General features: G+C 37.6%; 1 protein-coding gene across 1 annotated transcript in view; it reads left to right on the top strand.

Moving 5' to 3' along the window:
* The window catches only part of AKAP10 (A-kinase anchoring protein 10), an 86,873-nt gene that overhangs the window by 27,196 nt on the left and 34,157 nt on the right, over positions 1-25,520 (top strand). Inside the window, exons 5-7 of the mRNA XM_025864025.2 lie at positions 19,701-19,799; positions 24,013-24,097; positions 24,910-25,033. Of these exons, the coding sequence (XP_025719810.2) occupies positions 19,701-19,799; positions 24,013-24,097; positions 24,910-25,033 (308 nt within the window). The remainder of the gene's footprint in view (positions 1-19,700; positions 19,800-24,012; positions 24,098-24,909; positions 25,034-25,520) is intronic.

Raw genomic sequence — 25,520 nt, forward strand, 5'->3', positions numbered from 1 at the left:
ACTCCCGTGTCCCCGGTCTCTGGCCGCACTCCGTGCTCACCCGGCCTGTGACCGAGCGTTTCTATCTCTGGCACCCGACCCCATGTGGAGTCTCCAGACCCAGCAGATCCCTGCGGTGCGCTCCCGCGCCGCTCCTCCCCGGGGAGGAAGGGGAGTCTCCCCGGCTCTGCCGCTTGTTGGGTCCCTGCTGGAGGCGCAGTGGCCCGACTGGGCCGCGGATCACAGTTTATGGCCACCCCGAGCTGAGAGCCCGTGCCTCGGCTCCGTCTCTGCAGCCGGCTTCCCCGCTCCGATCCCTGGGAGCTCTGCCGCACTCAGGCACCCCCGGTCTTTCTGTGACCCCGAGGGTCCTGAGACCACACTGTCCCGCGAGGGTTCCACCCCCTGCTTAGCCACTGGAGCGACGTCCCTCAGCGGAGCCAACTTCTAGAAGTTCCGATTTTGTGCTCCGCGGCTCTAGCACTTGCCAGAAGCGGCCGACGGAGGCCCCCCCCCCCCCCCCCGCGGTCTATCCTCCTAAATATCGCCTCGGATTCCCTTCTCCGCACATCCTACCTTCCAGAAAGTGGTCACTTTTCTGTTCAGAGAGTTGCTGCTATTCTTTTCTTCGATCTCCTGTTGAGTTCGTAGGTGTTCAGAATGGTTTGATCCCTATCCAGCTGAATTCCTGGGACCAGAGGAAATCCTGGTCTCCTACTCCTCCGCCATCTTGCTCCTCTCCTCATCTCATTCTTAATTTATTACTATTTTAATGAACTTTGTAGATAGAATTATTTCTTTTTTTTTATTTTTTATTTTTTTATTTTTTTTTTTTTAAGTTTTATTTATTTATTTGACAGAGACACAGCGAGAGAGGGAACGCAAGCAGGGGGAGTGGGAGAGGGAGAAGCAGGCCTCCCGCCGAGCAGGGAGCCCGATGTGGGGCCCGATCCCAGGACCCCGGGATCATGACCTGAGCCGAAGGCAGATACTCAACGACTGAGCCAACCAGGCGCCCCGATAGAATTATTTCTTAATTGCCAACAGTTGACATTTATTGGGTTCTGTGCTAAGTGCTATACTTGGATTTCACCTAATGGTCACACCACCTCTACGAGGTCAGCATTATTGCCCCATTTTACAAATGAGAACATCATGGTTTAGGAAAGTTAAGTAACTTGCCTCAGGTTATAGAGTGAGCAGGGAGCTAGAGTTAAAATCAGCATTTCAACAGTATCACCTCTTTATTTCTTCTCTCTTCATTTGGAAGTTACACTCTTAATTTTTCAGTTGTCACCTTCTGGAATTCTGATTAGACAGCCTCCATGTTTCTCCTCTCTTTCATCTTACCTGTTCTTTGTTTCTTGGTTTTTCTTTGTTTGCTTTTTCTTTTCTTTTTTTTTCTCCTGGTAAGACTTTATTTTTTCAGAGCAGTTTTTTTTGTTTTTTTTTTTTAAGATTTTACTTATTTGAGGGACGCCTGGGTGGCTCAGTCGGTTAAGCGGCTGCCTTCAGCCCAGGTCATGATCCCAGGGTCCTGGGATCGAGTCCCACATCGGGCTCCTTGCTCAGCAGGGAGCCCTCCACCCACCCGGGGCTCAATCCCAGGACCCTAAGATCATGATCTGAGCCCAAGGCAGATGCTTATCCAACTGAGCCACCCAGGCGCCCCTTTTCAGAGCAGTTTAAGGTTCACAGCAAAATTGAGGGGAGGGTACCTCGATTTCCCATATACCCTTGGCCCCCGCACATGTATAAAGCCTGCCACCTCCATCATCCACATCCCCCACCAGACCAGGACATTTGCTGCAATTGTTGAACCTACCTGGATACTTTATAGTCACCCACAGTCCATAGTTTACATACATTAGGGTTCACTTTTGGTGTTGTGCATTCTATGTCTTTGGACAAATGTACAATGACATGTGTCCATCATTATGGTATTAGAGTATTTTCACTGCCCTAAAAACTGTCCATACTCTGCCTTTTCATCTCCTCCTACCTGGTAATCCCTGACAGCCATTAATCTTTTTACTGTCTCCATATTTTTGCCTTTTCCAGAATGTCGTGTAGTTGAAACCATATAGTGTGTAGTTTTTTTTACATTGATGGTAGTTTCTTCAGATCTGTGTTTTAGTTCATTTATTGTCTCTTAAGATGGATCTAATCTGCTGTTGAATCAATTATCTAAAATGTTATTTTTATTTAAAAGTTACTGAACTTTGTATTTCTAGATTTTTTAAAATTCAGATTTGCCTGGTCAGTTTTTAGTTTCTTGTTCCTTTATCCCTTCATCCCACTTTGAGCCCATTTTTTATTTCTTTAAGTTTATTAAACATATTCATCATCTGATAATTCTAATATCTATAGGTTTTATGTACGTGATTCAGCATTTGTTTCTTCAGATTCACACTCTTAGTAGCTTGTGATTTTAGTGGTTTTTGGCTGTCTGAACATAGGTTTTTGGATTTTTTTCGGTGGGAATTCTTTGAGAACGCTGTTTAAATTGGGTTATTCCAGAAAAAAATAAAAATAAATAAATTGGCTTCTTCCAGAGTATATTGGCATGTGCCTTTGCCTTGCGTCTGGGGCCAGCTTCATTATCTTCCTGGTGCCACTTAAAATACATTTTTGTTTTGGGTTTTTCAGGCAAACTCTTAGGGCCTTTGGCATGATTTTGGTCTAATCTTCTATCCTGTTTGGGCCCTGGGCAATTGCCCTTGAAAGTGCACACTGCAAGTCTCTTGGCATTGCTGGTTTTCCCAGGTGAACACGCTGCTTGTGTCACGCTTTGCCCATCTTGATTTGCACCGGCTCCTGCAGGTCCATGATTTCTTTATCTGCAATTTAGATACCCAGAAAGCTTTGACTATCACAAGTTATTTTTTAGATGAACAAAACTTGACCTGAACTGGTATGAACTTACTGCAGAAATGTGACTGTGTTTGATTATATGGTGGTGTCCCACAAGCTGCTGGAGTATTAACATGGTATATATAAACATAGTGCGTTCCCTCTGTAAAAAGAAACAAAAAGACCCAGATTCTGATTTCTGAAATATTACTGTTTCCCTTACTTTACCAAAACTCTGGGGCACCTGGGTGCCTCAGTTGGTTAAGCGACTGCCTTCAGCTTAGGTCATGATCCTGGAGTCCCAGGATCAAGTCCCGTATTGGGCTGCCTGCTCAGCAGGGAGTCTGCTTCTCCCTCTGACCCTCCCCCCTCTCTTGTGCTCTCTCGCTCTCTCTCTCTCTCTCATTCTCTCTCTAATAAATAAATAAAATCTTTAAAAAAAACCCAACTCTGATATACTTTTAAAAAGCTTTTTCGGAGAATTCAGTATTGGGAAGAATTTCTTTGAACGTCTAGTCTGGCCTGTTTCTGGAAATGGAGGTCTGTTTCCTTCATTGTAATACAGTTTATTGTTTTGGGGAACTTTTGTTTTGGTGATAGTTTATTTCAATAAAAAGTAGAAATAAAAGGAGTTACTAAAAGAGTACTAGTTTTTTTCAGTTTTAAAAATTTTATGCAGATTTGACCTTTTCTGATGCATACTTGCATGAATTTTAACACTTGCAGAGATTCCTGTAACTGTCTTTTCTGATGTATACTTGCATGAATTTTAACACTTGCATAGATTCCTGTAACTGTCATCACAGTCAGGATAAAAACAGTTCTGTCACCTTTGTAGTTAAACCCGCCTCTATCCCAGCACTTGGCAACCACTGATCTGTTCTCTGACTCTGTAGTTTTGCCTTAGCTGAAGTGCCGTACAAGTGATTTTATATAATATGTAGCCTCTGAGACTGGCTTCTTTCAGTGTAATGGCTTGAAATTTATCCATATCTCTTAGTAGTTCATTGCTTTTAATTGCTAAGTAATAGTCCATTGTATGGATGTACCATCCATTCACCTGCTGAGTGACATTTGGGTTGTTTGCACCTGTTGATGATTATGAATAAAGCTGCTATAAACATTTGTGTACGGGTTTTTGTGTGGACAAAATTTTTTATTTCTCTAGGATAAATACGCAATAATAGGTTTGTTGGATTATGTGGTGTGTGTTTAAAATGCTAAGAAACTGCCAGACTGTTTTGTAGAGTGGCTGTACCATTTTGCATTTTCACCAGCGACATAGTCCCATACTTTATTGGATTATGTTTTATTATTGTTGAATTTTGAGAGTTCTTTTTGTGTTCTGGGTTTAAACCTTTATTGGCTATGTGATCTGCAAATGTTTTCTCCTAGTTTATAGCTTGGCTTTTCATTCTCTTAATAGTGTCTTTCACAGAACAAGAGGACTTTTTTGATTAAGTCTAATTTACCAACTTTTTTCTTTTACGGCTTATGCTTTTGGAATCATACCCTAAGAACTCTTTGCCTAATTTAAGTTCATGAAGATTTTCTCCTGTGTGTTCTTCTAAAAGTTTTATGGTTTTATACTTCATATTTAGCTATATGGTCTATTTTGAGTTAATATTGTATAAGATGTAAGGGTTAGGTCAAGTTTTTTTTTTTATATTGGTTTTTATTTTTGCAAACGGATACCCAGTTGTTGCAACACCACTAATTGAAAAGACTACTCTTACTCCATTGAGTTGTCTTTGTACCTTAGCCATATTTGTGTAGGTCTATCTGTGGACTGTCGGCTCTGTTCCATTGATACATGTGTTTATTCCTTCACCAATACCCACTGTCTTGATTACTGTAGCTTTACAGTAAGTCTTAAAATTGGATAGTACTTCTTTTTCCAAATTGTTTTGTCTCTTGTAGGTTTTTTCTTCATATTTTTTTAGCATAATTTTGTCTATATCCACAAGGAAATCCTGCTGGAATTTTAATTGTAATTGCATTCAATCCATAGGTCAGTTTGGGAAGAACTTATATCTTAACTGTATCAGGTCTTAAAATCCATGGACCTGGTATGTCTTTATTTACTTAAGTCTTTGATTTCTTTCATCAGCATTGTGTAGTTTCCAGCATACAGATCCTTCATATGTTTTGTTAAACTTATACCCAAGTATTTCTTTTTGGTGCTTTTGTGAGTGGTATTTTTTAAATTTTTTGTTTCTAATTTTTTTATTGCCAGTATTTAGAAATATGATTGCCTTTTATATGTTAACCTTCTATTCTGTGACCTTATGAAACTCACTTATTCTAGCAGCTTTTCTGTAGATTGCTTGAAATTTTCTATGTAGACATTGATGTTGTTTGTGAATAGGGACAGTGTTATTTCTTCCTTTCCAATCTTTTTTTTCCCCCTTGCTTTATTGCACTAGCTAGGACTTCTTGTATCATGTTGGTTAGGAGTGGTGAGAATGAATATTCTTGTCTTGTTCTTGATCTCAGAGGGAAAGCATTCAGTCTTTCACTCCCTATGAAGATGGCCATGGGTTTTTTTTGTCAATGCCCTGTATCAGGTTGATGAAGTTTGCTTCTCTTAATGGTTTCCTGAGAGTTGTTTGAATCATGAATGATGTTGAATTTTGTCATGTTTTTTCTGTTGTTTGATATGACCAAATGGTTTTCCTTTTTTTTTTTTTTGTCTGTTAATATGATGGATCATATTGATTGACTTTTTAAAAGTTTGAATAAGGTTGCACTTCAAGGGTAAGCCCCATTTGGTTGTGGTGTATTATTCTTTTTATATGTTGCTAGATTTGATTTCCTAAATTTTGTTGAGCATTTTTGCATTTATGTTTTCGATGGATTTGGTCTGTAGTTTTTTTGGACTGCTTTTGTCTAGTTTTAGTATCAGTGTAATGTTGGCCCCCAAAAATGAGTTGGAAAGTTTTCCCACCTCTTCTGTTTTCTGGAAGAGATTATGGAGAATTGTTTTTATTTCTTCTTTAAATGTTTGGTAGAATTTTGCAAGGGCCTGGATTTGTTTGTTGTTTTGTTTTCAGAAGTTTCAAACTATGAATTCAAGTTCTTTAATAGGCATGGGACTATTCAGGTTATCTATTTCTTCTTAAGCGAATGTTAGTAGTTTGTGCTTTTCAAGGAATTGTTTATTTCATTGAATTGTTGAATTAATGGGCATGTAATTATCTATCATGCCCTTACTGTCTTTTTAATCTTGAGTTTGTAGTGATATCCCTTTTTCATTCCTGATGTTGGTAATTGTGTCATCTTTTTTCTTTGTTAGTATGTATAGGGGTTTAATCTGTCTTTTTCAAAGAACCGGCTTTTGATTTAATTGGCTTTCCCCCCCCCCCCCCCGTTTTCAATTTTATGGATTCTCTGCTATTTTACTTCTTTCCTCCTGCTTGTTTTGAATTGATTTTACTCTCTTTCTCATTTCTTAAGGTAGAAACTTAGATTGTTTATTTGAGATCATTCTTTTTTAAGATAAGCATGTAATGCTACAGATTTTCTTCTAATCACTGTTTTAGCTATACCCTGCAAATTCTGGTACTTTGAGCAAAAATTAAATGTCTAATTTCCCTTGCATCTTACTCTTTTGCTTATGATCATTTAGAAATGTTGAATTTTCAGGTGTTTGGAGAATTTTTGCCCTGTTATCTTTCCGTTGTTGATTTCTCATTTAATTATATTATGGCCAGAAAACATACTTTGGGGAAAAAAAAAACACACTATTTCAGTTCTTTTAAATTTGTTAAAATTTTTAAATGGCCTTGGATATGGTTTGTCTTGGTGACTATCTCACATACAATGGAAAGAATGTATATTCTGCTGTTCTGTAGTTTTCTATAAATGTCAATTAGATTGAGTTCAGTTTTTCTGTATCCTTGCTGATACTTTGTATGCTTTTTATATCCATTACTGAGAGGGGAGTGTTGAAGTCTCCAACCATAATTGTGGATTTTTCCAATTATACTTTCAGTTCTATTCATTTTTGCATGTATTTTGAGGTTCTTTTGTTAGGTGTGTACATATTTAGGGTCATTATATCTTCTTGGTGAATCAAATCTTTTATCATTATGTAATGATAAAAGATGTTCTTCTTTGTGGTAACGTCACTTGTTCTAAGGTCAGAAATAATCTGCTGTCTGATTTATCTAGCCACTCCAGTTTAATCTGATTGGTGTTTACATGCTATATCTTTTTCTGTCCCTTTAATGAGTTTCTTTTGATAGCATGTAGTTGGGTCATGTTTTTTAATCCATTCTGACAGTCTGGTTTTTTGTTGATAAATTTCTTTTAGTGTAGTTATTTGTATTAAGTGTATTAATTACAACATGATTATTTACATTGTAATATATAAATATAATTATTCCTACTTGTTAAATATTAAGTGTAATTATTAATGTGTTTGGATTTAGGTCTCCCATTTTATTTTTTTCTTTATTCCCTCTGGCTCCCATCCTTTGATTTTCTGTTCTCTTCTTTTGGATTGTTTGATTTTTTTCTTTTTTTAAGAAATTATGAATTTTTTTAAGAGTTTTTTTTTTTTTTTTTTGAGAGGAGAGAGAGAGAACAAAAGCTGTGGGGGAGAAGCAGACTCTCTGCTGAGCAGGGAGCCCAACATTGGGCTCAATCCCAGAACCCTGAGATCATGACCCAAGCCAGGGCAGACACCCAACTGACTGAGACACCCAGGCACCCCTATGAGTTCTTGATTATATCACTTTCTATACGTTTTTGGTGGTTTCTCTAAGGATTACGATATACATATATATACCTACACAGTCTACTTAAAATTAGCATTTTATCACATTAAGTGGAATGTAGAGCGCACCACCTAGGTCCATTTTCCTTCCCACTCACGTGGTGTGGTTTGTCATCTATTTTTGTTGAAAACCCCATCATACAATGTTAGGACTTTGGCTTTCAACTGTTGTACACAATTTAAAGAACTTAAAAGAAGAAAAATTGTCAGTTACATTTAAACCAGATATTTGCTGTAGCTGTTACTGTTCCTTCATTCCTGAAATTGAGTTATTATTTCTGTTATCATATTACCAGTGTCTCAAGAATTGCTTTAGCATTTCTTTTAGAGAAAGTCTGCTGTTGGAGAATTTTCTCAGTTATTTTCCATCGGAGAATCTCCATATTGTGAAGGAATTTTTGCTTGATAGATAACTCTGGGTTGATAGTTCTTTTCTTTTACCACTTTGAAAGTGGGGATTCACTGCCTCTGGCCTCCATGGTTTCTGGTAGAAATCTGCAGTCTTGGAATCATTATTATTCTATATTTAACATCTTTTTTATAGCTGCTTTTGAGATATTTTCCCTATCTTTAATGTTCAGCAGTTTGGTTATAGTGTTTGGGTATGGATTTCTTTGAGATTTTTCCTATTTGAGGTTCACTGAGTTTCTTGATTTTAAAAGTTTGGTTTTTACTGTCTTGGGGGTGAGTTTGCAGCCATTGTTTTTCACATTCTTGGGGCACTGTACTTTCTTCCCTTTTTTCTGGAACTTTAATGATCCAAATGTTGTATCTTTGTCATTGTGCTTCAGGTCCTTGAGGCTCTATACTTTTTTCTAATTTTTTTTCTATTGTTCTGCTTGGAAAATTTCTGTTCGTATTATCTGTGGATTCACTGATTCTTTCCTCTCAGTTCATCATGCTTTGCGTCTTTCCAGTGAATTTTTAATTTGGGTTATTATTTTGTTTGTTTTAAAGTTTCCATTTGTTTCTTTTTTTAAAATCTTTCTCTGTGGAGGCAGTCTTTCCATTTGTTTCAAGAGTATTTGACCTTTTTGGGAAATGGTTATAATACCTTTTTTTTTAAGAGCGTGCACACGAGCATACAAGTGGGGGAAGGGCAGGGGCAGAGGGAGAGAGTGAGAGAGAGAAAATCTCAGGCAGGCTCCACACTCAGCAGAGAACCTGATGCGGGGTCAGTCCCACTTGCCGAAGATCATGACCTGAGCCGAAATTAAAAGCTGGATGCCTAACTGATTGAGCCACCCTGGCACCCCTATAATAGCTTCTTAAAAAACAACTTTATTCTATAATTCCACCATCTGTATCATCTTGCTTGTCTTTTCCCTTGTGAGATAATGGGATTTTCTGGGGTTTTGAATGGTAGTTAATTTTGGATTGTATTATGGACAGTTTGACTTCTTTGATTCTGGGTCATGTTTAAATTCTGTAGAAAAGCAAAAATTTTTGCTTTAGCAAGAAATTCACCTTGTTAAGTTCAGGCTACAAGTTCCAGCTAGCATTCTGTAGGCTGTGGTTCCAGAGTCCGTTCATTTTTTGGATCTTGCTTGGATATATGCCTCCTTGTATCCAGTCTGGAAAGGTCGTAGTTAGTTCTCAGACCATTTCGTATGCTCTTACAGTCACGTCCATGCATGCCCAGCTCAGGTGTGAGGCCAGGAGCACACACACAACTTGATAAGCTTTTCACGAACCTCCCTTTCTGCAGTCTCCCTAACAGCTTCTGGAGCATAGGGGAGCCCACCTTCCTGGTTGTTTGGCTGAAAAGTTGGGGCTTTACTTTCCATGACTATGTCAGCCTCTGTGGCCAAGCAGCAAGAAGACAGAGGATAAAAGAAATAGGGATTCTCCTCTTCCTACTGGGACTGCAGTTTCTCTGTCAACGAACAGGGGTTTTGGAGCTTTCGGAGCCTGCCTGAGTGCTGCTGCCTTTGCCCCCATTGCTAACCTGGTATTCCGTGGGGACCAACACTAGCGTGAAAGGGATAAAACAGAAAAGCCCCGGAGATTTCCCTCACTCTGTTATCCATAGGAGTTCCCTTCCTGCTCCATAGACCAGAAATAAGGGGCTTCTCTGGAGCTCTTCCTTTGTGCATCTGATGTGCGGTGTCCGGTTTTGAGTCCAGGCTAGGAGATTCTGGAGGAACAGAAAGTCGGAAACTTGCCCCTGATATGGTGGTACTTCGAGTTCTGGTTTCCTTTCTCTATCTGCCTGCTACGATTTACTTTTCTAGGTCCTCAGATAAATTTGTCCAGTGTTTTTAGTTGCATTCTGTGGGAGAGATAGGGTGGAGTGTGCTTATTTCATGTGCACTCCTTAGGATTTCAAATCAAGTCACAGGATATGGATTTTCTATTTTCCCTTTAAAAGCAAATACATTAGGAAGATAGTGGGTTTAATACCTGCCTCTGTGGTTCCTATTATAATTATTTTCATTGTATTAAAGCCTCTTAAGCTACAGAAGGTGGCCATGTGTCAGCACCTCTTATATTTGTGTTTAGAACTTTTCTGGAGCATAGAAATGCCTACTCTTCTCTTTCTGGTTCCAGGTCTCATTTTTCATAGGGTGGAAACTCTCTTTCTTGTAAAAACTTTTTTGTATTTGCCTATATCACTCTCAGGTGGCCTAAGGTTTTCTTAATAGGTCCTTATAACTCCTTTTACCAAAAAAGGAATTTGTAATGGCCTGTTGGTTTTGTAACTAAAGATTGAGATTAAGAATTCAGAATTGATGTGTAATTTCTTCTGAGTAACTTCTTTAGGATATAGTGGTGTTTTGTACTTCCATTTAAATAGATACTAAGTTGGTTTTAGGATCTTTGTGCTAAGAGGTGGAGGTTAACAAAATACATTCTTCTGAGCTGACGTTAATAAATGTGTTAATTTCTCATTTGGTTAAAACACGTTCTCCTTAATAGCCACTTTGAGTGACTAATGCAGAGTCTTTTAGGAATAGGCTTGCATGTTACTTGTGCTAAAGCCCACTTCCCTTGATCTTCTTCTCTGCTTTAAGCCATTTTATCACAAGACCTCTTCCCTCTGACTAAAAAGAATTTTTGACTTCAAATTTTTTCGTAAAGATGCTGCTAATTTAAAATAATAGAAAAAAATGTGTTACTGTGTCAAGTAAATTAATTCTTTCAGCCGATATTTGTGCTAAGTTTATTCTTTCAATGGATATTTATTATGCACTTATTATGTAATGCCAGGTACTGTACTGGACACCAAGGAGGCAGAAATAAATGAAATAGTCACAGACTGGGCATTCAGGAAAATTTTTGTCCATTGCATGAAGTTTATAGTCTGAAGAATTTCTTTTCTTTCTTTTTTTAAGATTTATTTATTTTAGAGAGAGAGAGAGCAAGAACATGGGGGGGTGGCAAAGGGAGAGGGAGAGAGAGAATCTCAAGCAGACTTCCCACTGAGCATGGAGCCTGAATCGGGGCTTGATCTCATGATCCTGAGATCGTGACTTGTGCCGAAAATTAAGAGTTGATCACTTACCTGATGGAGCCACCCAGGGGCCCCAAGGATATCTTTATTTAAATTTTTATCTTTTGGGGGCACCTGGGTGGTTCAGTCGTTAAGTGTCTGCCTTCGGCTCAGATCATGATCCCAGGGTCCTGGGATTGAGCCCCGCATTGGGCTCCCTGCTCCGCAGGAAGCCTGCTTCTCCCTCTCCCACTCCCCCCTGCTTGTGTTCCCTCTCTGGCTGTGTCTCTCTCTCTGTTAAATAAATAAGTAAATAAATTTTTATCTTTTGTACTTTATTGTTCATGTTTAAATCTGTTAATCACAGCTTTGTCTTTAAAGTCAGAGATTAAAATAGATCCATTTTAATGAAATACTGTTGTACCTTGGTTACACAAAAGTCTTGGTAAGGTTCTGTTTATATTTGTATCATCTCATGGAGTCGTTGGTGTTTTGTGTTTTGGGGTTTGTTGTGGTTAAGGATTAGTTTCAATTAAAAGAAAAGTACTAGCCATTTAAAAATTTTAAAACTTCTTAGTGAAATACTAAACTGAGTAGATGGAATTTTGAGATCACTCAAATAATTGAAGGAAAGTTCTTTATTTCCAGTAATCTGGCCTCACAGGTTCCTAAAAGGTAATGTTTTTAAAAAAACAAAGCAGATGTTTTAAGCATTTCTATGTTCCTTTGTTCTTTTATTAAAAGAGTATTTTAGTATTTTAGAAATTGGACCAAAGCATTTACCTTAGCTTAGCCCGGTATTTTTTTTTTTCTTTTTCTTTCTTTTTTTTTTTTTTAAAGATTTTATTTATTTATTTGACAGTGAGAGAGAGAGAGAGCACAAGTAGGGGGAGCAGGCAGAGGGAGAAAGAGACTCTCTGCTGAGCAGGGAGCCCGATGCGAGGCGGGGCTCAATCCCAGGACCGTGGGATCATGACCTGAGCTGAAGGCAGATGCGTAAGGACTGAACCACCCAGGCACCCCTAGCCCAGTATTTCTTGAGTTAAAACTGCTTCATTTATTAATTTATTAAAATGTTTAACATATATTAATGTCCTTTTATTCTTTTTTTTTTTTTTTTTTTAAGATTAAGTACTGGTGCTGATGTCAGACCTGAGCTTTTGTCCTAACTCTTGGACTTTCCCTTTTTTTCTTTGAATTCTTTTTTCTTTTTTTTGGTGTGGTAAGAAAAGATATATGAATTCTACCTTCTTAACAAATTTTTAAGTATACGGTACAACATTGTTAACTATACATACAGTGTTGTATAGCAGATCTCTAGAACTTACTCATCTTGGGTAGTGAAACTTTATACCTGTTAACGGTGGCTCTCTGTTTCTTCCTCCTTCCCCTAACAGCTACTATTCTATTTTCTGCTTCTATGAGTTTGACTGTCTTAGATACCTCATATACGTGGAATCCTGCAGTATTTGTCCTTCTGTGACTAGCTTATTTTATTTAGCATGATATCCTCAAGGTTCATTCATGTTGCCACTTATGGCAGGATTTCCTTCTTTTTATGGCTGAACAATATTCCATTGTATGTATATACCACATTTTGTTGATCCATGTACCTATCCATGGACGTTTGGTTGTTTCTGTATCTTGGCAATTGTGAATAATGCTGCAATGAGATGGGAGTACAAATATCTCTTGAAGATCCTGATTTCAATTTTTTTTTTTTTTAAATAAATACCCAGAAGTGACATTGCTGGATGGTATAAGAGGTTTTTGTTTTTTGGGGGTTTTTTTTGAGGCATCTCCATACTGTTTTCCATAGTAGTCACAGCACTTTACATTCCCACCAACAGTGTATGAGGGCTCCAGTTTCTCCACATCTCACTAACACTTGTTAACTTTTTTTTTTTTGTAATGGTCATCCTAACAGGTATGAGATGATATCTCGTTGTGGTTCTGTTCTTTTGGCCTGTATGTCTGTCTGTATGCTAGTACCATACTGTTTTCATTATTGTAGCTTTATAATGTATTTTAAAATCAGGAGGTGTATGCCTCCAACTCTGTTCTTCTTTCTCAAGGTTGTTTTGGCTATTCATGTCCTTTGTGGTTCCTTACAAATTTTAGGATTGTTTTTTCTATTTCTGTAAAAAAAATACACTGACATTTTGATTGGGGTTGTGTTGAGTCTGTAGATCGCTTTGGGAAGTGACATCTTAACAATATTAAGTCTTCCATTTCACGAACACAGGATGTTTTTCCATTTATTTGTGCCGTCTTTAATTTCTTTCAGCAGTGTGTTACAGTTTTAAGTGTACAAATCCTTCACTTCCTTGGTTAAGTCTATTCCTAAGTATTTTATTCTTTGTGATGCTATTGTAAATGGAATTGCTTGCTTAATTTCCCTTTTTGATTAGGATAGTTCATTGTTAGTATATAGAAATGCACCTAATTTTTGTATGTTGATTTTGTATCCTGTAACTCTGAATTCAACTATCAGTTTTTTGTGGAGTCATCAGGGTTTTCTACATATAAGATAAAGTCATCTGCAAATAGAAATAATGTAACTTCTTCCTTTCCAATTTGGGTACTCTCCCCCCCCCCCCACCATCCTAATAGCTTTGGCTAGACTTCTAGTACCGTGTTGAATAGAGGGGTTAAAAGTGGGCATTCTTGTCTTATTCCTTAATATTAGAGGAAAGGCTTTCAGTTTTTCACGATTGAGTAGGATGTTAGCTGTGAGTTCCATATATGGCCTTTATTATGTTGAGGTAATTTCCTTTTGTTCCTAGTGTGTTGAGAGTTTTAAATAATGAAAGAGTGGGGAATTTTGTTAAATGCTTTTTCTGCATCTGTTGACTTGTTGTGGTATATCACTATAATTGATTTTCATATGTTGGGCTATCCACTTGGTCATAGTGTGTGATGCTTTTAATGTACTGTTGAATTCTGTTTGCTAGTATTTTGTTGAGGATTTTTATATCTATGTTCATCAGGGATATTGTTCTCTAGTTTTCTTGTAGTGTCTTTGTCTGGCTTTTGGTATTAGGGTAATGTGGCCTCGTAAAATGAGTTTGTTTGAAAGTGTTCTTTCTTTTTCATTTTTTTGGAAAGAGTTCGAGGATTATTGTTAATTCTTTAAATGTGGTAGAATTCACCAGTGAAGCCATCTGTTCCTGGGCTTTTCTTTGTTGGAAGGGTTTTTGATTACTGAATCAGTCTCCTTACAAATTATAGATGTGTTCAATTTCTCTGTTTCTTGGTGATTCAGTCTTAGTAGGTTGTATGTTTCTAGGAATTTGTTTCTTCTAAGTGGTTGGCGTATGTCTAATTTTTGGCATATTATTGTTCATAAGTGTCTTATACTTCTAGCTCTGTGGCATCAATTGTAATATCTCCTTTCATTTTTTATTTTGTTTGAGTTGTCTTTTTATTTTAGTCTAGCTAAAAGTTGGTCAATTTTGTTGATCTTCTTAAAAAACCGACCTTTTCATTGATTTTTTTCCACTGTTTTTCTATTCTGTATTTTATTTGTTTCTTCTCTAATTGTTATTCCTTTCTTCTAACTTTGTGCTTAATTGCTTAATTTGTTATTTCTAGCATCTGGTGTAAAGTTAGGTTCTTTGAGATCTGCTTTCTAAATGTAAGCATTTATAGCTATAAATGTCCCCCTTGATACTGGTTTTACTGTATCCCATAAAATTTTGGTATTTTGTGTCTTCATTTGTCTCAAGATATTTTTTAAATTTTCTTTTCAATTTCTTTTTCAACTCATTTGTTGTTCAAGAGTATATTGTTTAATTTCCATATATTTCTGAATGTTCTAGTTTTTGTTTTGCTTTTGATTTCTGGGTTAATTCCATTGTGGTTGGGAAAGATACTTGATATGATTTCTGTCTTCCTAAATTTAAGACCTGTTTTGTGACCTAACATGATTGGTCTTAGAGAGTGATCTGAATGTGTTGAGAAGAATGTGTATTCTGTTCTGCTGCTATAGGGTGGAACGTTCTGTATATATCTGTTAGATCCATTTGGTCTGTGGTGTTAACTCTTTCCTTCCAGATTTTCTGTCTGGATGTTCTGTATTCATTGTTGAAAATGAAGTATTGAAGTCATTGTATTGCTGTTTATTTCTTCCTTCACTTCTGTCAGTGGTTGCTTTATATATTTAGATGCTCTGATGTTGGGTACATATATATTTATCATTGTTACATATAATTCTTGGTGTATTGACCCTTTTATCATTGTCTCTTGTGACAGTTTTTGATGTAAAGTCTGTTTTGTCTGATACAAGGTTAGTCCCCTTCCCCCTGCTCTCTTTTGGTTACTATTTACCTGGAATATCTTTTTCCATTCCTTCACTTTCAGCCTTTGTGTGTCCTTAAATCTAAATTGAGTCTCTTGTAACAGCATGTAGTGGGACCTTAGTTGTTATTATTTTTTTTAAATACATTCAGCTTCTCTATGTCTTTTAGGGAATTGAATCCATTTACATTTAAAGTACTTATTGATAGGGTAGGATTTACCGTTGCCATCTTGTTCATTGTTTTTCTGAGTGATTTTTCGGTCTTTTTCATTCTTTTCCTCTCTTGCTGTCTTCCTTTGTGTTCCCTTGTTTTTATATAGTGACATGCTTTGATTTCTTTCTCATTCTTTTGCATATCTTCCATAGGTATTTTCATTGTGGTCACCATGGGACTTCCATAAAAGATCTTAGAGCGATCTATGTTAGGCTGATAACAACTTCAGTCACATACAAAAACTATGTTTTTGCTTCTCCCTGGCCCCACCCTCACCCCAGCACTTGAACTCAAATAGATCATTTTAGTTTTTTATACATAAGGTTTTTTTTTTTCCCCTGTAAAAATAGGGATAATCTATTCTTTTAAAAAAATCTGTTCTGTTAACCCAGGGGTTCTCAAAGTATGGTTTGCACGCCCATAGAGGGTCCCTAGAGATTTTTTTCAACAGGGTCCATTTAGTCAAAACTGTTTCCATAATAATTCTGAGATGGTATTTGTCTTTTTCACCATGTTGACATTTGTAATGATGGGGCAAAGGCAACTGGGAAAACCTGCTGGCGCTGGGCCAAATTGTACTAATGGTCATTTTGTGCTGCTACATACTTCCAGTGAAACTAAGTGCCAGTTTTACTTAAAGCTGTCTTTGGGGAAGTAGATAATTAATTTTGTTAAATCTAAACCCTTGGGTATATGGGTTGGTTTTTTTTAAGATACAAATTTTATTTTATTTTATTTTTAATTTTCTTATTTAAAGTCCAGTTTGTTGGGCACATGGGTGGCTCATTCAGTTAAGTGTCTGCCTTAGGCTCGGGTCATGATCCCAGGGTCCTGGGATCGAGCCCCATGTTGGGCTCTCTGCTCAGCGGGAGCCTATTTCTCCCTCTCCCTGCCACTCCCCCTGCTTATACTCTCTGTCAAATAAATGAATAAAATATTTAAAAAGTAATAATAAAATCCAGTTAGTTAACATACAATGTAATATTATTTTCAGATGTACAATATAGTGATCAACACTTCCATATAACACCGAGTGCTCATAGCATGGGTATGTGTTTTTTTAAGATGCATGATGAAATGGGAAGTATGCAGAAGCACTTCTGCATACTCAAGTATACTACTTGTTTTAAGGAAAAGTACATGTGTATTTGACTGCTTTTGTGAACTCAATTAGCTGCTTTTTTTTTTTGAAGATTTTATTTATTTATTTGAGAGAGAGAGTGCAAACAGGAGGGAGAGGGAGAGAGGATCTGAAGCAGATTCCATGCTGAGCGAAGAGTCTGACACGGGGTTTGATCTCACAACCCTGAGATCATGATCTGAACTGAAACCAAGAGTCAGACACTCAGCTGACTGAACCACCCAGGTGTGGTTAGCTGCTTTTTAAATGAAATACCATTTTACTCGAAAGAATGACTGTGGTTACACAGACATGGGTATTTGCCAGGTGTTTTCTTGGAAATGAATGAAGTGAGCTTGTCATTTCATGGAAAACAGCCGACAGTATTTATTGCCCATGGTAAAATGTAAGCTTTTCAAGTGAAAATTAGAATTTGGGGAAACTTGTATTCACCACCCTGTGCTTTGGCAGCTTTAAAGAGTGTTCTGATAAGGTGATTGGTGATATTAATGTGATTTCTTTTTTTACATTATATGATGCAGTGTATCAACATTTGGAAGGTCTGCATAAGCCAGTGAACCAGTATTTTCCAAAATATTAAAAAATATGTCATAAAATCATGAGTAAAAAGATCTACTTACCATGGGAGATAGACCATTGGATTTTAATGTAACAAACAAGTTCACTGATCTGGTTTGCCCTTCCACATTCTAACTAACCTTTAAGAAACTACCACTTGTCAAGTTTTGGTGTAGTATCAAAGAAGAATATCTTCACAGTGATTTCAGAAAGCTGTTAAAATACTCCTTTTCCCATCTCTGCATGTCTGAGGCCAGATTTTCTTAATATAGATAAAAGAAAATCATTTCTTCATTCACAACACTTCTGACATGTGTGGGTTTTCCACACCAAGCAATTCTCCAGTTCTCGGTGGGGTCCTACAGTTTAGTTCATTCTGGCACTAACTACCCAGAGTTAGTGCTGACCTCACAGGTTAAGGGCTCAGTCCCACAAGATTGCCCCCCCCCCATTTCAGATGCCAGCTGCAAGTTTCAAGTTATCACCTGTACTTCTGGCCAACCAGCTATATAAATCTGGGGTTTCCACAACCTCTCCTCATGTTCAGTAATCTTTTATAATAGCTCACAGAATCTGGGGAACCCTTTACTGGCTTATTATAAAGTACATTATAAAGCATACAGATGAACCACCAAGTGAAGAGGTGCAGAGGGCAAGGTCAAGAAGGATCCCAAGGGCACCTGGGTGGCTCAGTCGTTAAGCATCTGCCTTCGGCTCAGGTCATGATCCCAGGCTCCTGGGTTCGAGCCCCACATCGGGCTCCCCGCTCCACGGGAAGCCTGCTTCTCCCTCTACCACTCCCCCTGCTTGTGTTCCCTCTCTCGCTGTGTCTCTGTCAAATAAATAAATAAAATCTTTAAAAAAAAAAAGCTGAAATAACATTTAAAAAAAAAACATGGATTTAAAAAAAAAGAAGGATCCCAAGGAGCCCCTGTCTTTGTGGGGTTGGGGTGTGCCACCCTTCCAGCAAATGGATGCATTCACCAACCCAGAAGTTCTCTGAACCACTTCATTCAGGGGTTTTATGGTTCTGTAACGTGGGCGTGATTAGTTAAATTATTGGCCATTGGTGATTAACTTAGTGATCCCCAGCCCTTCTACCTGCCCTGGAGGATGGGAAATGGGGCTGAAAGTTCCATTGCTGTAATCACATGGTTGGTTCCTCTGGCAGCCAGCCCCATTCTGCAAGTCACCTCAACCATAAACTTCCCTATGGTTGAAAGAGGCTTATTATGAATAACAAAATATGCTTCTCTCACCCCTACCACTCAGGAAATTCCAGGGGTTTTAGAAAAGCTCTCTGGCAGCAGCAAGGATGAAGACTATATGTATGTATGTGTGTAAATATATATATACATATATTGATTATATCACTATCAAAATAGACTTCAGCCAACACAAAATAGCACAGCAGATTGAATGCCAAAGCAGATATGAAATCAGAGCAGTTTCGTATCAAGACAGAGTGTTGCAAAAATGGAAAATAATGCCCTCTTCTCAGTAATTTTTTTCAGTTTGGAAAATAGTTTTTTTCCATAAAAAATGTATTTAACATATATAAGATTTACTGTTAACTTTAACTGAGTCAGTAATTTTTCTTGTTTCTTTATTTCTAATACCTTAATATCTATAGATAAAACTCCCTGGCAGGAAGCTGAGGTCTAAGAGGAGACTGGTCTGAATTTACAGTTTGACAAAAGTTCTTTAGGTTCCTCAGTAATTTAGGGTTGCAAAGAAGTCCTGAAACTAAAAAGTTTGAGATTCATTGTTTTAACCTTCTAAGGTTGTTGAAAGTTAAACAGATGTATTCATAAACGTGAAATAGTTTTGTAAAATATTTTCAGTGTAGGTTTATAAATATTTTTTTAAAAAGATTTTATTTATTTAATTGACAGAGAGGGAGAGACAGCGAGAGAGGGAACACAAGCAGGGGGAGTGGGAGAGGGAGAAGCAGGCTTCCCACCGAGCAGGGAGCCCGATGCGGGGCTCAATCCCAGGACCCTGGGATCATGACCTGAGCCGAAGGCAGTTGCTTAACCAACTGAGCCACACCGAAGCACCCCAATATTTTTTTATTTTTAACAGCCCTTGCGGTTACATTGCTGTGCAAGTCCCTCAAGTTGAGACTTTGGAGAAGAGACATGGAAAGAGAACATGCAGAAGTAATTGCTATTACGAAGCTCATTAGTTTAGATGGGGAGTGGCAGGGGGGGATTCACATAGAACTCTGTTCCACAAACCAAACAGTGAAAATGTAACATGCTGGAGGCTGTTTTGTCCTAAATACGTTGTTATATATATTTATATCTGTAATACACGTATATGTATTTGTGTGTGTGTGCTTGGTCGTACCACAAACAGCTCTTGCTTTTCATGATTCTAGTCCATTACTCGTCCAAGTTGCTCTTTAAATTTTGAAGTTGTTCCCTTCTTCCCTTGCAGGTATAGAACAAGATGCAGTGAATACTTTTACCAAATATATATCTCCAGATGCTGCTAAACCAATACCAATTACAGAAGCAATGAGAAATGACATCATAGGTAAGCAGTGCTTGAAGCTATGGCAAAAAAAAATAATAAGAATGCATGTTTTTGGTTATTAGCTAAGAGATTTTTTATGAACATGGAATTCAACATATCCCTTCCTACTCTGTTTTCAGAGCACTTTATTATATGAACTGTATCTCACTTGAAATTTTCCTGTCTTATATGTTGGACCTGAATTCTTAGACTTTGACTCAGATAACAACAGCGGCAAGGAAACAATAATAGCACACATTCATTGAGTGCTCACTGTGGCTCAGACAGCATTGTAGGCGCTTTCCATGGATGAACTCTAATTTTCTAAAGAACCTTGTAACATAAATATAGTTACTGTTTTTTAAATGAGGCCTCGGAAGCACAAAGAGGGTAAATAATTTGCCCAAAGTAACACAACTCAGACACGCAGAGTCAGGATTTGAAAATAGACGCCTACACATTAACTAGTATGTTACTTGGCAGTGTTTTTCAAACTAAATTCAGACCAGTCTCCTCTTAGACCTCAGCTTCCTGCTAAAAAAAAAAAAAAAAGACTAGAACAGAAAAATTGAAGTGCTCAGTAATAAGGGCAAACATCATTTCAGAACATTGTTTTCATATACGTAGGTCATAGTAAGAAAAAAATTGAAAGTTTTTGCTGTGTTGTATCAGGACCTTAGGTGCACCTGTAATTACAGATGACAGTGGTTTGTTGATTAAATAAATATTTATTATATTCCCATCAAGTCCTAGGACTGAGTTTTGTATTTTTATTACAGGGACTTTGTATTTTTGATTTATGAAATAAATCATGTTATTCTGCATGTTTTTCTACTCCTCACTGATTCTTCCCAGCATGGGGCTCTTTAAATCTTTACCATAGATACTTTGACTCGCTCATCACTGGACACAGTAAAACCTGTCTGAGCTGTGGTTCTTAAATTGACCCACCATACTTTCCAGTGAACAACTGTTGGCTATTTTGGGGCCCATCAGATGCTGGCCCCATTGTTCTCCTTTTCTTTCTTCCACACAGACGCCTATAACATGTAGGTCTTGTGGCTGGTGGTGGTTTGTCCCCATTTGCTTGTATTTTGGGTTTTCACCCTGTTTTGTTGCAAATGTTGTCATTGGATTTTGGCTTTTCTATGTAGTTCCTCTATTTTTATGTGGGAATTCGTTGCTGCCATCTTCCAGACTTCTCTAGACCAACATTTCCTGTATAATAATACTAGGGTGTCCTAACTGATTACAGTTTGACTATTTGAGGAATTGGTTAGCTAGTGATTCCTTTGAGGATTTGTTTGTACCAGTGAATAACCAAACTGTCTGGGGTAGGGGAGAAAGGGGGATTTTTGAGCCAAATAAATTATATTTAAAATGAAATACCAGGGGCGCCGGGGTGGCTCAGTCAGTTACGCGTCTGCCTTCAGCTCAGGTCATGATCCTGGGGTCCTGGGATCGAGTCCCACATTGGGCTCCCTGCTCCGCGGGGAGCCTGCTGCTCCCCCTGCTTGTGCTCTCTCTCTCTCTCTCTATCTTTTTCTCTCTCTGACAAATAAATAAAATCTAAAAAATATATATATATATCACTTCAGTTCTTTTTTTCCTTTTCTTAAACTTTATCAAATTAATGGTATAATCCCATGAGGGGAAAAAAATCTTTGAAAGTATAAGTTGATAACATTTAGTGATTAAGGGATCTGAGAAAGTTAAAATGTTAATTATCTGTATGTTTTTAGACCAGTCATTTTTCCTCTTTGAGCCTCATTCTTCTTAATCCTACCGCATATCCTTCCTTTCAGTTGGAATATTCTAATACAGCTGTACTTCAAATACATTACAGCTGGAAGAAGTCTTCACTTGAGCTGTTACTGTGTATCCCACCTGCCTAGTTTTGTTGTAAATGTTATCCATGGGTTTCGGGTGTTGCTGTCTAATTACTTCCTTTTTATATGGAGATTCAGAATAACCCAAAAACTATGCTCCCCCTGCCTCCTTCATCTTCTGCAAATCCTTGAAGTGGTAGAATTTTAAAAATATTTCGAAGGTACAGCTGATAGTATTTGCTGATGGTTTGAAAGTGAGTGGTGTGAGAGGGAAAAAGGAATCAATCATGACTTCATTTTTTTGAAAACGTGAATAACTGGGAGAGTGAAATTGCCATTTATAAGATCAAGAAGATTATAGGAGTAATAGCTTAAGGGAAAAATCAGGAGTTTGGGTTTATAGGCACCCAAATGGTGAATGTCAAGTATGCAGTTGGATATCTGTGCTAGGAGTTGATGAGAGAGGCTTAGGTTGGAGATATGTTTGGAAGTTATCAGCATATAGATGGGTTTAGAGCCATGTGCTAGGAGTTGATGAGAGAGGCTTAGGTTGGAGATATGTTTGGAAGTTATCAGCATATAGATGGGTTTAGAGCCATTATCCTCGGAGTGAGTATGGTGAGTGAAGACAAGAGGTCTAAGGACTGTGTCTTGGGGCAGGCCTAACATTCACAAGTCTGGTGGGTGGGGCAGGGAGAACCAGCAAACGAGACTCCGGAGTAGCAGCCCATAAAGTTGGCTCTGTTATATGAACTATGTCTTAGGAGAGTAGTTCTTTCTGGAAGCCAAGTGAAAAAGTGTTTCTGGGAGTCAGGGAGTGATCAGAGGTGTGTTAAATCCTGCTGAGAGGTTAAGTAAGATGAATACTAGGAATGGAATGGACTTGCCAACCTTGTGGACAGCTGGTCCATCGGTTATCTTAATTTCATTGGACCTCTGGAGACAGAAACTTTAACCAGAGGAGTCTTAGAGTGGGAGGCGGAGTGGAGACAGCAGGTATGAGCAACTTTTATGAGGCATTTTGCTCTAAAGATGAGCTGGAAGGGGATGTCAAATCAAGGGACAGTGGTTTTTGTTTTGTTTTTGTGGTGATGTGTTATAAGCATATAAGGTATAACATACAAGTATATATGTATAGCACAGACTATGTAGCTGGTGAGCATGAGGCAGACGTGGTGGGAAGTGATGGAAATAAGTTTCTGATTGCTTCTATTTTCTTAATGAAGTAGGAAGCAAAGTCATCAGCAGAGAGAGTAGAAGAGGCGTTAAGGTGTTCAAAGAGAGGAAATGTTGCGTTGTGTGTTGTCTGGCAGAGTACAAGAGTAAATGGACCAAGAAACTATAGTAAGATCCTTGGGTTTTATTAAGGTCCCACAAAGGTCGTGGGCTTAAAGTGAAACCAGCCATCGTGGGTGAATGGTTTTTTCCAGCCGTATTTAATAGCTGGCTAAACAGCTTACTAATTTGCAGCAGTTTCCTTAGGTAATTCCTAATTTTTGCACATTTCATGTTTCTACCAAATAACATTTTGGTAAACTTTTTTACAGACAAGCCTTTTACAAATCCATAACTCTTTAGGTTGCAATCTTAGAAATAGAATTGCTGATTGAACGGGCATGTTTATTTTTAAAGCTTATGCTATAAACTACCAAAATGCTCTCCAGAAAAGAATATACCAGTATATTCTCACTAACACTAGTGTCAGTTTTCCCATGTCCTTGCCCAAGCAAAGCAGTGCGGTGTTAAACAAACATATGCATTGTTATAACAATTTGTGCCAATTTACTAGGCAAAAGGTAGGGTGTCTCCTTATTCTAACTTGTGGTTCTATTTATTTGATTGCTAGTGAGCATGTATATCTTTTCATATTGGCCATTTTATATTTATTCGTTTTTAAGTTTAATTTTTTTAAGTAATCTCTACACCCAGCATGGGGCTCAAACTCACAACCCCGAGTGAGCATCCTCTTCTGACTGAGCCAGCCAGGCACCCCTATATTTGTTCTTTTGCAAACTATCCATTCATGTCCTTTGCTCATTTTTCTCTGGGGACATTTCTTACTAGTTTGTAGGAGCTCTTGATATATGAATGATAATAATCTATCACATACAGGGTAAACTGTCATTGGTGCTGCAAATTTTTCCCCCAGTCTGCCTTTTTAATTTTGTTTTGTGGGTATGTTAATGTGTAGAAATTAATTTTATGCTGTTGAATCTTTTGATTTCTCCTTTTATGTATGTCCTCAGAAAGACTTTTCCTACCTCAAGATTATATGTTCACCTGTATTTTTCTTAGCTCCATTTAAAACTTTCTGATTTCTATACCTCTCCAGTTATTTCCTACTCTGATTCACAAAGATGTGTGGTTTGGATTTGGTAGGAATTTATTTACCATTTCTTTTATAGCAAAGATTTGTGGAGAAGATGGACAGGTGGATCCCAACTGTTTTGTTCTGGCACAGTCCATAGTCTTTAGTGCCATGGAGCAAGAGTAAGTTAATTTCAGACTTTCACATTTTGGGTTTTGGGATTTGGGTTCACTCAACTACAAACAAACTATTTTTCAGGACTTTTAAGTATTTTGAATGTTTACATCTTATAGGCATATCTAAGACTACCTTGGTTCATAGTATCTTTTAAATATAAATTATGTGAACTCTTAAAAATAAAACATTTGTTTTTAATGTTAATATTTCCTAAGTTAAAAGAATTTTTTAAAATTCTGAAGTCATCTGGGGGTGATTGTAACTACAGTTTGACTATTAGAATTTATTTATTTAAGCAATGCATGTGTTCAGGTAGAGATCCTAATTTGTTAGTGCGCACTTTAAGCTTAATGGATGCTGTATTACTAAATCCACATAGATTTGTTGAAACTGTCTCCAAAGTTGTGGTGTTTTTTTTGTGTGTGTTTTTTTTTTTTTAGATTAATTACTGCTGCATGCCCTTTAAGGGAAAAAATCTACATATTGATTCATTTAGTATTTATGAAAAGGGCATAGTTAGATATAGTACCTGCTTTGAAGGAAGTTACAGCCTATTAAGAGAAATAGGGTTATGTTCTTTGGTTACATGTAATATGAGGTAGCATGTGTCACATCTCAGAGGAAAGCTACAAAGTTTCTAAGAGACAGGAGAGATTACTTCCATGTGTAGGAACCAGGAAGGACAGCATGGGAAGGAAGGTAGTGTGGACCTAGGCTTTTAAGATACAGTAGGCACAGAATGGAAAGAGTATATTTTTCCCAGTTAAGCTCTTTCCTTGGTCATTCCCTCAAATTTTCCCTTTTTGTCCATGTGCAGGCACTTTAGTGAGTTTCTGCGAAGTCACCATTTCTGTAAATACCAGATTGAAGTGCTGACCAGTGGAACTGTTTACCTGGCTGACATTCTCTTCTGTGAGTCAGCCCTCTTTTATTTCTCTGAGGTAAAGTCTGCATTTCCTTTCACACTCTGTTAGAGCATTCCAGCCTCTAAACTAGAAATGCTGGGGCCCCCTCTATAGAAAATAACATGGAAGAGCCAAATCATTTCCAAAAAGATCAGTTGGAATGAAGTAATTTTTTTATGTTAAGTTGTACATCTAATGGCAAGAGTACTTTAATGGCATATTAGATTAAAGAGAACATGAAAATTCAGTGTAAAATAACTCTAATTTTGAAAAAATCAAACTTCTGCTTATAAGAGACTGCATATTTTTAATTATCTAGAGCCATTTTAAAACCACAGATTTGATCCTTGATTCCAGTGCACACATATTTGCAGACCAGACTTCAGAAGAGAGAAAGAAAAGGAGTAAATTTTTTCCTACTATCCTCACTTTTACTTTAGCCACTTGATAGGATTTCTCAAGCAGTGAGTAGATTAATGTCTTTGAGGTGTACTATATAATGGTATTTGTTAGGTTTCGGCAA

Source organism: Callorhinus ursinus, unplaced genomic scaffold (assembly GCF_003265705.2).
Source record: "Callorhinus ursinus isolate GAN/ISIS: 27379988/994484 unplaced genomic scaffold, GSC_fseal_2.0 scaffold43, whole genome shotgun sequence".
In the NCBI taxonomy this organism is placed as follows: domain Eukaryota; kingdom Metazoa; phylum Chordata; class Mammalia; order Carnivora; family Otariidae; genus Callorhinus; species Callorhinus ursinus.